This window comes from Egretta garzetta, unplaced genomic scaffold (assembly GCF_000687185.1).
Source record: "Egretta garzetta isolate BGI_Z169 unplaced genomic scaffold, ASM68718v1 scaffold264, whole genome shotgun sequence".
NCBI lineage: Eukaryota > Metazoa > Chordata > Aves > Pelecaniformes > Ardeidae > Egretta > Egretta garzetta.
This window is the reverse complement of record NW_009259685.1, coordinates 3,798,776-3,812,878: the sequence shown is the minus strand read 5'-3', so window position 1 is coordinate 3,812,878 and position 14,103 is coordinate 3,798,776. Positions and strand designations below refer to the sequence as shown.

General features: G+C 39.6%; 1 protein-coding gene across 2 annotated transcripts; it reads left to right on the top strand.

Annotated features, from left to right (window-relative positions):
• UPP1 (uridine phosphorylase 1) lies at positions 1-13,225 on the top strand. Of its 2 annotated transcripts, none has more exons than XM_035894146.1 (7): positions 1-67; positions 2,923-3,040; positions 3,519-3,677; positions 4,706-4,820; positions 5,298-5,507; positions 7,007-7,153; positions 12,814-13,225. In XM_035894146.1, exons 1-7 carry the CDS (start codon positions 15-17, stop codon positions 12,942-12,944), a joined length of 933 nt encoding a protein of 310 aa, XP_035750039.1. In that variant the 5' UTR covers positions 1-14; the 3' UTR covers positions 12,945-13,225. The 2 variants fall into 2 exon arrangements, with proteins under 2 accessions (XP_035750039.1, XP_009637044.1); XM_009638749.2 differs by lacking the exon at positions 12,814-13,225 and adding an exon at positions 8,595-9,110.
• The last annotated feature ends 878 nt before the right edge of the window (positions 13,226-14,103 follow it).

Sequence of the window (14,103 nt, the reverse complement as noted above, 5' to 3'; positions counted from 1 at the left end):
AGGTATAAGCATACATGGCTCCCGGTGCCTCAAACGAGAAGAAAACTGATGCGGAACAGACGTCAAAGTAAGATTTAGAAATCAATTATCCTTTCCAAGTTCCCATTTGCCTTCTTTCCCAAACTCATAACACACTCATTTAGTTTAAGGTAAAATTTATGATACAAATGTTGATTATAACATCAAGTATCTAGTAAAAGCTCTTTTGACAAATGGAGTCTTTATCTGCTTTAACCAGACCTATGCAGAGGGCTTTCCTGGCTAGCCATTTTCATTCCTCACTACAGTGAATTTTCCCAAGCATAGGTGATGCTTTTTTCTTTTTAATTTTAAATCCAGTGAGCTGTGGCAATGTTGACTTTGGTTGCTGTGTATGGCCAGACCTACCTGCTTCATGAGTTTGAACAAATATTTAAATCTGTTTCTGTAATCCTTACTCTAAGCTTCCTGTAGTAAAACTCTACATGCATGTTTAGTCCTCAGATATTTGTGTTTTATTTAAACCCCCAGAAGCTGTAGGTGCTTTATAACAGTGTGAGGGGAATAAATTGTCTGCTCCTTAGAGTTACAGGCCAAAGATTTTTATCAGGCAAACTTTGCCTCTACTGTAAACCCATGGCATTGGTCCTGTGTACACATAGTAATATGGTTACTTTTACTGCCTATTTTACCCCAGGGTCCAAGTCTGCAATTAGGTCTGGATGGGCAGATAACCAGTACAAGTTAGTAACAGCCCCTGGCTGCAGCGAGGCGGTGGGTTGACGAGCGTTGCTTGGTAGGGTAGGAGATGAAAAAGGTGAAGGATGGTCGCTGCTGAGGAAGGAAGCTGTATTTAGGCCAGGCGTGAGGACAGTGGTGGTGGCACATACTGCATGAATTTCCCTGTGCTTTTAATAGAGGCCTCACCTTTCCGCACTTTATTTCCTGGAGAGAAGCTTTTATTGCTGGCATTCTCATAAAGAAGGAAGTACTTTTTGCTTGCCTGAGAACAAATTGTAAAGTGAATTCAGATCATATCCTATTTGTACATAAAAGCCATTCCAGTAAACATCAAATTTGATCTGCATTAGCGAGTGACCCATTAGGTATGCATAGACTCCCACAAAACCAAACAGGACTAATTCAGAGGAGGCAGCCAGGGAATTCTGCTCAAGTGAGCTGGCAAACTGCAGGGCTGTCTGCGCCTTTCCGAAGAGCCATAAACCTGCTCTTTATTTCTGCCGGAGTCAAACGGGTCTCTCAGAGGGAAGAACAAAGGCAGCCAAAGCCTTTGGTTCTCCCTCGGGCGGGATTTATATGAAGAGAGGCAAATGGGGCACGTGGGAGATGGAAGGGAATTACCACCGAGGGGGTGAAGGAACCACCTGCTTTGCTGGGCTGCTTTTTCAATTGCTGAAGGTGGTAGTCTGTGGTGAGCAGGGACAACTGGGGTGGATTAGGGTGATACCTCTTTCTCTGGTTGCACAGCTGCTGCTGGGTAGTTGGTGACACTGGAGAGAGAATTTCGAGAACAGAAACAATTGTTATGCTCAGAATATTGGGGTTGTAACTGTTTTCTTTGCTTTCTGAGGAATAGTTCAGTGACCTCAGTATGGGCACCTAGGCCACTCTAGGCTTCCTAAAGTAACCAGTACATCCTGCACAGGACTGACATATAAGACATGGGACCTACAGAAAAGCACTGCCTTTCTGGTTAGCCATTAGAAGACAGACAAGTAAAACATCTAAAGTTGTGCTAAATGCCTATGTTTAGGCTTTAGAGTTGTTCCTGCAAAGTCTTGACAATTTCTTGTGTAAGCTGCAGGCAAACTCTCTTGTCTCCTCTGACAAAGCATTTTGAATTTGCTGAGCCATGCTGTGACTGCAGTGAGCCTTCATTAAGCTGTTAAGTCATCTTCTTGTGTCTGGAAGGTATTTGTTGCTTGATTTCATCTCTCAAAAACTACTTTGAAGTATTGGCCAGTATTTTGCTTAAGCTTGTGATTATTGACTAGTCTTTCCTACCTGTTTCAATGGCACTTAAAACATCGAGCGCAGAAGGCAGACATTTTATGAATCATTCAGCTTGCTTAGTTAGTCCACTACCAAATTTTCCATGAAGGTGATCCCACATGCAAAGTAGTTCAGTTTTTCCTCCTTGCCTTGCCATTTCCTGTTTCTTCAGAAAGTGTTTGGTTTGGGTTTTTTTTTTAAGCTGGATCGCTTCCTTACAGGAAGCAACTTAAGAGGAAGTCTATTCTTTTTTCCTCTTCCTCTCCTTCCCTTTTTCTTGCCTTTATTCTTTTTTTTTTTCTCTTCTATGATTTTTGCCGCTTTCCTATTTCAGATCCTCTGTACTCTTGTTACCAGTCTCATGTCGTAGAGTTTTTTCCTGCTGGCTGGGTGACACAAAGTTACAGTGAGCCAAATTGCCAGAAATCCTCTGTCTGTAAAGCCTGGATCTTCCCACCCCTCTCAGGTGGCTCGGAGGGTCAGTCACAACACAGAGGTCAAGTTTGCTTTTCAGCTTTGCTGTAGATTGTCCATGTAGTGAGGTGGTCTGATGAATATTCCCTGGTCCTGCTCCCATTGTTCTGCTCACCATAAAGACCCACCCTGGTTCACAGCTTTAATATTGTTTAAGGTAAAGGTTGCGCTGTTGCTAGTGCATCCTACCATCTGGGCTTTTCTTCAGCAATTTCATCTTCTGCAATGGATGGAATGTTAAATATTGTATGTGATTTAATATGAGACGTAAGGTGGTGGTGAAATTAAGGACTTACTTCCTTAATGTAATGCATGAGGAACCAAAATAAGGTAGGGCAGACATTTTTAGGTGTGGCATTTCCCAACTTTGCCTGCTTGACTTTGCAAAATCAGCATCTGTTCAATGCTGGGGTTTGTATATACTCTGTATGTTTCACAATGCTGCTGTCCCGGCAGAGAGAATTTTGTCCATCTTTGCAACCCTCACCTGGAGAAAATGAAAGAAGACATCCTGTACCATTTTGCTCTTGGGACTGGTACCCATGATTTTCCAGCGTTGTTTGGAGATGTAAAGGTAAGACGCCTCCTTTTGTTCAGCAAGCTTTTCTGCAGAAGGTGGAAGTGTAGCTGTCTTCAAAATAAGACTAAATGTGTCAGCATACCACCAGTTGAGGAGTGAATGGAAAGGGGATAAGATTTTGTGGGTTCTTTTCACTTTCAATATCGGGCAAATTTGGGATATTTGTTTCTGACCGCCTCTTTTCATCCAATAAAAAGGCAAATCCTGTGGTCTCTGTTCAGGTAGAACTTCCTTTTGGGGGGCCTTTAAGCCACTATCTGTCTTGTACTAGTTTAAACAGGATGAAGACATTTGAGTGCTATAGGGAAGGATTGGTTTTTTTCTTCCTGGCCTTTTAGAATGATTATGAGAAGAACCACATCTGGGAATAGCTTTGTCTTAACTGAAGGTGTTTGCATTCTCATGTTGATCTTTGCATGTTCTTTGATACACCAAAGCATGCAATTGATTTGTTGAATACTGTTCACCCCAGTTTGTGTGTGTTGGAGGAAGTCCTTCACGGATGAAAGCTTTTATCGCCTACATAGCTGAAGAACTGGGGCTTGGGAGCCCTGGTTGTGACTATCCTAACATCTGCGCGGGAACGGACCGTTACACAATGTACAAAGTGGGACCTGTTTTGTCAGTCAGTGTAAGTACCTCACTTAACCAGATACGGGGCACAGTTCAACGATGCTGTTCAAAGTAGAAAATATGGGTGAACGTTTCTGCTAAACACTTAATAGACCGAGTCAGGTTTTTTGAGTTGTGTCAGCCATGCTCAAAATAGTGCAGTCAGCTAATTCCTTTTTAGCCCTTTCTTCTAACAAGGCAAATCTCTGACACCTTCATTCCTTTCTTGCCTCCTTTTTCCTCAGTGTACCACTGAGGTGTTGCAGGAATGGCCTTATAAATTTTTTGAGCAGACTTACTGTTGCCTCATCCATGTTTTGTATCCTGAATAACAGGAGAAAAAAGATCACTCCATGCATGTGGGGTATTGGAAAAAATGGCTGGGTCACATCCAGCACTAAGAATCTGCAGTGGCATTGTCACGTGTGCTAACGTAGCTTAAGAGTAGCATTCTGTGGGACTTGTGCTACCAACTCTTGTTCTGTTTTAAAACTTTATACCTTTAATTTGTATATACAATTTCATACTTTTGCAATTGCATAACTGTAGTATCATTCTGTACCCTTTCTTTGGAGTTGTAATTATTGCATTACCATGCAAGTTAAGGTGGGATTATGTTTGCTGAACTTTGTGACTAAACTGCAATGTCTCTGTTTTGAAAAAAATTAGCTTAACTATTTGCTGGCACTTCAGGTTGGTAAAAAATCAGAGTGGGGTTTTCCTTGTGTTGAAGAAGAGTTCTGTGATGAAGTGCATGTGTCAACTATGAGGAAAGGATACTGCTTATACTTTTGAGAATGTAAATATTTTATAATTCATAATTTTGAGACTATGGGTGAAGTATAATATGTCTACCAAAGCCAGTGAGAGTCTTTTTGTTACCTGCGAGGCCTTTCAGTAGGCCCATAGGTTAGGGTTTTTGTGGGAGTGAGTTAGGTGACATTTGGAAAAAAACACCAGGAAGGAGAGATCTTCCAGCTCTTTCTTCTGTATATATTTTGCATTGTCTATGTGAGTGTAGAGTATGAATTTCTGCTTTCATTTCAGCACGGTATGGGCATTCCTTCTATTTCAATCATGTTGCACGAGCTGATCAAACTGCTGTATCATGCCAAGTGTTCCAACATAACCATTATTCGCATTGGCACCTCTGGTGGAATAGGTATTTCCCCTCTTGATTTCTTTTTTTCTTCAGACCAAAGCATCTTTCTAGGAGAGTAACGCATCTCTCTTGTACTTATACTCTCAAGTAAGTGACTGACGGTCAGAACAGTTTTCTGCAAGAGATGAATCATTTTGCTTCTGTAATTTTTAAAGAAAAGGCAATATCTACCTCTGGATAGAGAAAATGCACTTAAGAGATCTGACAATGTGAGGAGAAGGACGTTCCTGTCCTGTATGAAAAGTACAAGATAAGAAAGAATATATAGTGAAAAAGGAAGAATTTCATCCTTTCAGAAATTATCTGTAATAATAAACTGCAGCGGCTAGGCATGCACAAAAGAATTCTTTTGGTGAATGCAGGGGCAAAATTGCCACCTTTAAAAGAAGCAGGATTGGGTCAAGATGTATGTTTTATGTGTGCGGAAACAAAGCATTAGCTGCATTGTGAAGCTCTGTCTATTCCTTTTTACTGCAGGTCTGGAGCCAGGCTCGGTGGTTATAACCAGGCAGTCTGTAGATGCCACCTTCAAACCTCAGTTGGAACAGGTTATTCTGGGAAAGACTGTAGTTCGCAGTACAAACCTAGATGAAGAGCTAGCTAAGGAACTGATGCAGTGCAGTAAAGAAATGGGTCAGTTCAATACAGTCATTGGAAACACTATGTGCACTTTGGATTTCTACGAAGGTAAGGCTCGCAACAGACTAACAAAAGTGTATTGGTAAGCGGCAGTAGATAAATACTGAATAGTATTTTAACATTAAGATTCCAGTTCACTGAACACAATGCATTCCCTACGTTGAGTTGTCTTGTCAATCACAACTAACCTATTTTTCATACACATATAATCAAGCACTGTGCTTAGCAGTTTGCTGTATTGAACTTTTAATTTTGTGGAGGTTTATCTTCCCCAGCTCTAATAGGTCCTCTGAAATACATATGGTCTACTATACACTTTTCATGTACTGATCAGTTAGGTATGTTTGTCACAAAATTTCTGTGATTTACTGAGGCATCCTAGAGGATTAGTGGAGTGAGAATTACTTGTGGCTGGTTTGGGCTTGGGTTTTTTTGCACTGGTTAAGTATCTGAAGTAAAGCTTTTCTAAAAGAAGTGTTGGAACTGGTTTCCCATGTGCACTTTGAGCAGAAGTGGTGATCGGACAACGGAAGATAGTATTTTGCTGAGTCTTGTCAATGCTGTTACATAGGAGGGGCAAACCTCCAAGGCTTACTTTGGATAAACATACAGATGTTCAGGTGCTTTTCTGATCTCCCGCATCTGTTCACAAACATCTTCCAAATCTTGTGAGAACAGGGTGTAGATGGCACCTGATAGGACTTCCTCTAGCTGTTACTGAACAGGTGACGAAGGGTGCAATGCAGCGGGGAGCACGTGGTCTCCATAACAGTGCTCAAGCTTCCTCAGAAGCAGGCACTGTCAGTTTGTGTATCTCCTCAGATGCCAATCACAGGTGTAAGCTACGCTAAAAAAAAGTGTCAGTAATGTTTTCAACTCATACAGCAAAAACTTGAGAACAAGCTCAAGGGCATTAATTTAGGAGTACGTCTCCTGAAAACAAAAAGATACTGAGTAAAACACCGTGCAATGTAACTTTACTGTACATAACCTACTTCTCTTCTATCTGTAGGTGTTACTCTTGAATAATTTGAATAATTTTGTCAAAAAAATTATAATAGTATTAGCTAGTTAGCTTAAGAGACTCTTCATCCCTTACCTTAGAGAGTCTGGAAGTAATAAAATGTTCATGCTTTTAAGGTAGCATCAGGGAAAGCATTTCCAAGCCTGGCAGTTTTTCCAGACAATGATTAAACATAGAAAAAATGCAGCGCTTCCATACAGCTTAAAGTTTGTTGCTGAATTTTCATGCATGCCGCACATGTGGGAAACTACTGCTTATAGTTTCCTGTTTACAAATTTGAGAATTGAAGCTGGAGAAGACCAATTAGATTACCATGACTCATGTTATAAAAAATACAAGTACTATGTAGAAGTTCTAGAAATAGCTATGAATCACTTTGTCGTGTTTGTCTTGCGCATGAAAATAAAGAGTAGTAGTAAAAGCTGGACACTGTATCGGGGAAACTGCAATAATTGGGTGTTTTAGAAACTGAATTTGTTCTATGACTTCACCACACTGAACATTTTACAAAATTACTTTGTAGGACAGGGCAGGTTGGATGGTGCAATCTGCTTGTATAGTGAAGAAGAGAAAATGCAGTATTTGAAGGAAGCTTATGATTCTGGCATCAGGAACATAGAGATGGAATCTTCTGTATTTGCTGCAATGTGTAATTTCAGCGGTATCAAAGGTAAACTAACTTAAAATCACTTTATTCAAGCTATAGGAAATTTCCTGCATTGCGGGGGATTTGCAGTAAAAACTGCAAATGAGGTGTTAACAAACCTTCTGCATATAAAAAAACGAGTTCTGGTTACAGTTTTGTTGCTCTGATTGTTTAATTTGTCACATGTATTCCCAACTTACACAAACTTTCTTACATAACTCTTGTATGGTTGAGTTCTGTCATTTGCTATTCCAGCCCACGGCAAGCACATAAATCATTAAAATACCTAATTACCCTACAGCACTAATTTTCTTAGTTATTTTTTTGAAATTTACAGGAAGCAACTGGTTAACTTAAGCAATCAGGTGATTACTTTCACATCAAATTGAAAATAGAAGTATTTTGTGTAGACTTACGGCCTTAATTCTTAAACAGCTGAAGATTTTTAGTAGCATCGTGAATAAACCATTCCTAATCATAAAATGAGTTTTTAATTTTTTTACACAAGCTAACTAGATTTCAGTAAAGATTGGGGGGGGGGGAAAGCGCAATTACAAATAATGTAAAATAGTGCCTTTCTACTTACCATGTTAACTGTAGTCTCTCACTTTCCTTGGCAAGGAATTTGCCAATTTAGAACACTGATATTTCTCAAACTTCCTTAAACTCAAGGAGGACAAAATGAAGGAAAACAAGCAAAAAGGCCATCAGCTGGATCAAACATCCTCAGTTCTCACTGGCTTGAGAGTGGTTAAAAGCCCAACCCATGCAACCACTGAGCTATTAGCGACCCCGTTCCTCTTTGCTGTCTCTACTTTGTAGGTCTGTAATGTGTGTTACTGCTTGTGCTCTGGAAATTGTTCTTAGTGGAAACCCCAGATACAGAAGGGTGAAGGTAGACCTCAGCTTGAGTGAGAGGAGGGATTTTACCTCTGATTACCAAAAGGCAGCAGATGAGCCTGAGATGATCCATGAGATAGATCCTCGTGTACTTGCGGTGCTCCCCATCCATGAATGTTGAAGCAGTTCATCTGCTGGTTCCCGAGGGACGGCACTTACAGCACAAGGATTTGAGCTGGGGGTAAGGTAGATAGAGCAGAGGGCTGTATCTACATCTGCTAGAACAGCGTCTCTGATCACTTCCTACTGGTCAAGTCCTGGATACTTGTGAAATACAGTTCCTATTCAGAAAAACGTAAGAATCATCATATAAGTATCTGCAGCTGCCTGACAGCTCTTACTTTATTAATGCAGTGATCAGTTGTCTTAAACTATTTGGAACTTTTTTTTGTATCATCCACAGCATGCTAGTCCCTTAGCATCTAATGGTACTGTGCGCCCTTTTCTTGGGGTGTGTTTTCTCTCATACTTCTAATCTTCTAGCTGTTCGTTCAAATGTTGATGCTTTTGGACTGTAGAAGCGCCGGAATGTCATTCCTAACTAATGCTGTCTTTTAATTTCTAGCCGCCGTAGTGTGTGTCACTCTTCTGAATCGGCTTGAAGGGGATCAGATTAGTAGCTCGCATGATGTTCTGGCGGAGTATCAGGAGAGGCCGCAGAAGTTAGTGGGGTATTTCATTAAGAAAAGTCTCGGGAAAGTATGAAATACCCATCTTTGTTTTACAGAAGCAGAAGGCTTTTGCACAGCTGAAGCTGACTTCTGTGCATTAAAGGTCTTTTGCCTCAGAACACCTTACAGCATTCCGTGTGTCTGTGGAAGTTAATCATTTATGTCACTGTGCTTTGGGAACCGAATGTGCTGAGTGGTCTTCAGTTAAGTGTTGCTTAGTTATGTGTTGCTAGATATAAGACTCACTTTTCTGTGAATTGGACAATGGATCTGCTGTGAAGGACAAGCCTGTTATAACATATATGAAAAAGCTTTATTTATCACTGCTGTAAAAGAAAAACTAGGATGAAAATCAAACTTTATTGCCAAGTACTTGCAAACCACCAAATTAAAATTAATTTAAGAATGCTAATCCCTCTCTTGTTATAAAAAAATTATATAAATTATAATTGTTTTTGTTGCTTTGTTTGTAAAGAAAAAGTGAATGCAGTTTATTTTTTGTGAACTTTGACAAATAAACAATACTATTTTCATATATTAAAGTTTCATGAAATTGAAAAGTGTGGGACTGAATTTTCTAGGCATTAAGGACTTGACACTGAGTTGTTGAATATCTGTACTTTCTAGATACTGATCTAACAAGGTCATTCATATTTCATTTTAACTATAGAATTGAATCAACACTCAGGAAACATTTATGCATTAAGTAATTTTGCATTGAAGAACTTGAAATCTTTTGTTGAATCAAGGCTCCTGCATACTGAAGAGGAACCAAAGGCAAAATTGTTTTTTATCTGCATGTCTTCAGGACACAACCCTCACTGTTGCAATGGTTCCCAGTTCTTCTGAAGAACTGGAGAATACCTATTGACTGCACGTGCCATCAAAACAATTTCTGCCATTTTTTCCACTACCATTAGCCTGGTGTTTGCGTTTTTTTAAAATCATACTCCTTGTTGCTTTGCTGCTGTGGTTAGAATATAAATGGATGGTCAGCTAAAGAAAAATGTGGAGGGTTTTGTTTGTGGTGTTTTGGGTTTTTTTTTTTTTGCCTACTGCAGTGGAGGGTCCAGCCCTAGCAGGAGTCACCAATCAAAAGGGTCTGAATGAACTCTCAGAACTGCTGTCACTGATCCAGCTAAAAGATTTTTTCTGGGGGGGACTGTAGTCTGCAGCACTCTGTTAACAAGACGGAGTTAGATCTAAGAGAGGGTGATGTAGTAGTAGGCACATTCACCCAGGAGTGGCAGAAACTGGAAGCAATATGATGAAGACATTAAGGAAGGAAGGGATGACTCTTGTGAACAGGAAACTGCCACTGAGGATTAGTCTCCTTAAATCTGTTGAATTTTCAACTGGAGAACACATAAAAATATTAAGTTTATTTTTTAAATTTACTAATTTAGGCTTCCTTTAATTTTAAAAACACATTTTCTCATTTATGCTCAGGCTATACAATGAATGTAAGTTTTCAGAGAAAGCCTTTTTTTCCCTAAACTTAAAGGAAGGAGTCATGTGGGAATGGCTCCACGTTTTGTTTTTAAAAAAAAAAAAAAAACTTAAAAAAAATTTAAAAAATCTGTGCTTATTAGTGCTTGCCTGGGCATTGCACAAAGCCCTGTGAGGTCCTTTGGGAAACATGCACCAAAGCACATCCTTGCTCTGCAGCCTTCTGTTCCTAGAACAGTAGCAAGGAGATAAGAGATCACTTAAGAAGCAACTTGATGCACTCTAGGCTGAAGAAAAGGTTATCCCAAATTGACCAGTATGGGTTTGGAGGAGACAGTGTGCTGTTATAAAAGAAATATTTACTACAAATTACCTAAAGAGGAGAAAAACCACTTTGCCAAGAAAACAAAGAAACACCTCATGTGGCCCTGTGGAGCTTCGGGGAAGCATATTACTGCGGTTGTCCTGGAGGTATGAATCTGAAATGGTGTGATTTGTCTTTCTAAAGGAAGGACAGCAAGAATCTGGAAACCAGTTAAAAAGAAAAAGTTAAATCATTTAACAGTGTGAGCTGTCAATTGAAACTGCAAAGCTTTTGTATGTACAGTCATATAAAGCAGGCACTTCTATTTTGATAACTACTATGAAAACTCTTCTGTGCTACATGTTGAAATACAACTAGCATTGTGGCCTGGCTGAGTCGGAGCTGAGGTTCAAGCATTCATGGAGTGATGCAACTATTCTATTAAATCAATACACAAGACCCTAGCAGAAACCCCTGGAAGACTTCAGCCGTTCACTTTTTGCCAGTATGTCCTTTCTCCTTCCCCCTGTTCCTTTGGACATTGTACTTTTCTTTCTGCTAAGATATTTTTTCTTCTGTGCTTCCTGACAGACGGAGTAAAGGGATGTGTGACAACTTAAAATTAGAATTCAAAGGAGACCAAGTATCCTGTTCCTACTGGTCACCACGCTGTAATGCTGTATTCCTAATGCAAGAGGGTGCTCTATAGACGCATCTTACGTGCAATAAAATACTTTTCTTGGCTTCAGAGGAAACTTGACAGAATGTTACCCTGATAAGAACAATTACATTTTCCCTTGTGACTGCAACTGGATAAAAAGATAAAGAAATGAGTCAGCTATGTGCATCCGGCAGTGAAGTTACCTTCCTGTGGGTTTTACAAAGACATCCATAAAGAATTATAAAATATTTAACAGGCCTTTGTATGCAAATCAATTATTTAATATTAGCCATTCACATTCTTTTTGTCGAACATCAATCAGGATTTGGAGTGGTGATATTTTTAAAAGCATATGTAATATTACATATATGTTTGATATTATGTAGTGCAGTGTCTCCTGGTAGATCTACAAAGCCTGCAAACCCCGGAAACCTCCATTTCAAATCAAATCAGTAAGGCAAGCAGCAAGCCAAGCTTTGGGGATTGGATCTGCGTGCAACGACTGAATACAAAAAAGCCCAGTATTGTGATTTGATGACACTATTACGGTTGGCTATAAGATGTTGCGGTTTGCTTCCTGTGAAAGTTTTTCAGTCTTTAAGTTGGAGTGACTTAAATACCTGCTTTCTCTTTCTGAAATAATTACCCTTTAATATTATGCTCCAGTGTATGAGTTAAATTACAGTTAAAAAAGTCTACTGCCTGAAGAGAAAGGAGGTCACTGAACAGTGCAACATTAAATCTGGAAGTCTATGGTACAATAGTAGAAGAAAGAGTAATGCTGACAGGGGCGATGCTTTTGCTCAGGCTACAGACAAAAATGCAGCAGCAAAAAAAAAACAGAGCTGGTTTTACACGACACAGAAACCTGATTCTAGATGCTTCTTGTTAGCGCTGAGCTTGTAACTGTGAGAAAATTTTCCACTTACCATCAGTCTGTCATATAAAATTCCTAGAGCTGCCCAGAAGCTCAAACAAATCACTGGCCTCCTTGTGAGATTGGGTCTGCTTTGCTTGTTTAATGTGTGGCTCCATTTTAATCAGCCCTACTACTTGACCTTGCCCACAACTAACATTTTTCTCATATCCTAACTTTGCGCACAAGAAGTGTCTCCCAGGACAGATGCTACTAATTGATGTCATCCTGCAGGCGCTTTGTCTGCAGAACAGGTCTGTGCCATGTAAATATTTACAAGTAGTTCTCCTAATAACGCTAAAAGGAAAGCCTTGTGATTGCACAATAAACCTTGTGAAAGAAAATTGTAGGTGGTTAGGAACATACGCTCGCTTGCCAGATTCCCAGCCATGTTCTCCCATGATTTGACTGCATTCCTGTCTACCAAACAGTATTTTTTGCCTCCTGGGCTTCAACCTATTTAACATATAAAACTATGTTTCTTTGAATGTGCTTGCCAGCCTACTCTAATTAGCTTGTATTAAAACTGTAGGCTAGACAAGGCGTGCTGATGGTATCATATTATAAAGCAGTCAAGTTTTAAAACCAGAGATGGATGCTGGCAGAAGGTTCTCTGCCTTTTCTGCCCCAGTCGTTTTGGATACCTTGCATATTGTAAGAGTAAATTTTTAAGTTAAAACTGAGACAAAGCCTGCTAAAGCTAAGCAGAAGCAGACAAGGGTAGGTCACTCTGTCTTGTCCCTCACTTGGAGACCCGATTCTGAGCATATTTTTTCATTGCAGAAAAAATGAGTGGAGCACATAATAAAACATACTACCTTCTACTTTGCCCTGCAATATTCAAGATGTTGGTGTTGATGACAGCCACTCTGTTGAGGAGCCCTGAAAGCCTTGGGTTTATTTATCCTACTTAGCTGTTTGAACCTTTTTAATCCCTTTGTACATGCAACTCCTAAACAAAGTTGCTCTTTAAGGCTGGTACTTGCACAGGATACTGTGCTGATGAAACCTAGATCACTCAAAAGAACGTCCAGGATGGCAGCAATATAGCTGACGCATTTTTACAAAAATACTCAGAACTGATTTACTTTTCCTGCCTGTGTGCTTAATTTTTAACGTTATTGTCTCTTTTGTGCCAAGGGTTTGTTGTGGGGGGCGGCGGGTAGAGGTTTGATTTCATACTTCTCATAGTTCTGTAACATTGCAAATAATACACTCAAGCTCATACATCCTGTTTCTTCTAAAATTACTTCTAGAAATAAATTCCCAGAATGCCACTGCAGAGATTGTTCTTGGTCAAAGGTTTATGAGGTATCTTTTACTTTCATAAATTTTGTTCTAGAAAAAAACAAGTCTACTACTGGAGAACACCATACTAGGCAAGAATGAATTTCTTTAGGAAAGGATGACGATGTATGAGGGCAAGTGAAGTTAGTAGCACTCGCTGGTGAAAGGTGTTTGTCTACTGGGTGTCTTCTATAGTAAAATGAGGAGTCAGAAGTTCATTAGTACTGAATGCTAATTGCATACAAAATAGTTGTTTCCTGTATCCATGAAAAGCTGTTTAGCATTAAAAAATAGACTGCAACATTTATGAATATGTCATTATATAGAGCATAATAAATTATGCACATCATACAGTCCAATGAGCAGAGGTTTTGCAGAATTGCTTGTTCAAAATAATTTGGCAAATGGTTCATGTGAGCTGTTTTAGCTTACATACTTAGAGTCAGGAACTGTCTTCCTTATCAGTTGCTTTGATAAATAACTGCTTGTAATTCATTATGCTGACTGAGTAGTTCATCATTTCCTACAAATCACAGGCTATAGAGTCTGTTACCCAGCTTTCCAAAATGGCTGTGTGAACTCACACATATATTCACAATATTAAATTATTGACAAATATTTGTTTAAAAATGCATACCTCAGCTGTGCCCAGAATTTTCATCTCAGCTATGCCAGAATTTTGCCTTTGGTCCCACCGAGCAAAATTACTGTACCTACTCTGAAACAGCAGGGATTTTAGCATTGCTTGACTAAACCCAGAAACATCCCTTATGCGAATGCCAGCCA

Bases quoted from the DNA above. Each gene is read 5' to 3' on its own strand.
- UPP1 (XM_009638749.2), top strand. From the start codon at position 15: ATGGCTCCCGGTGCCTCAAACGAGAAGAAAACTGATGCGGAACAGACG. The intron at 68-2,922 runs GTAAGATTTAGA...CTGTCCCGGCAG, and splicing joins GATGCGGAACAGACGTCAAA to AGAGAATTTTGTCCATCTTT. The intron at 5,508-7,006 runs GTAAGGCTCGCA...ATTACTTTGTAG, and splicing joins CACTTTGGATTTCTACGAAG to GACAGGGCAGGTTGGATGGT.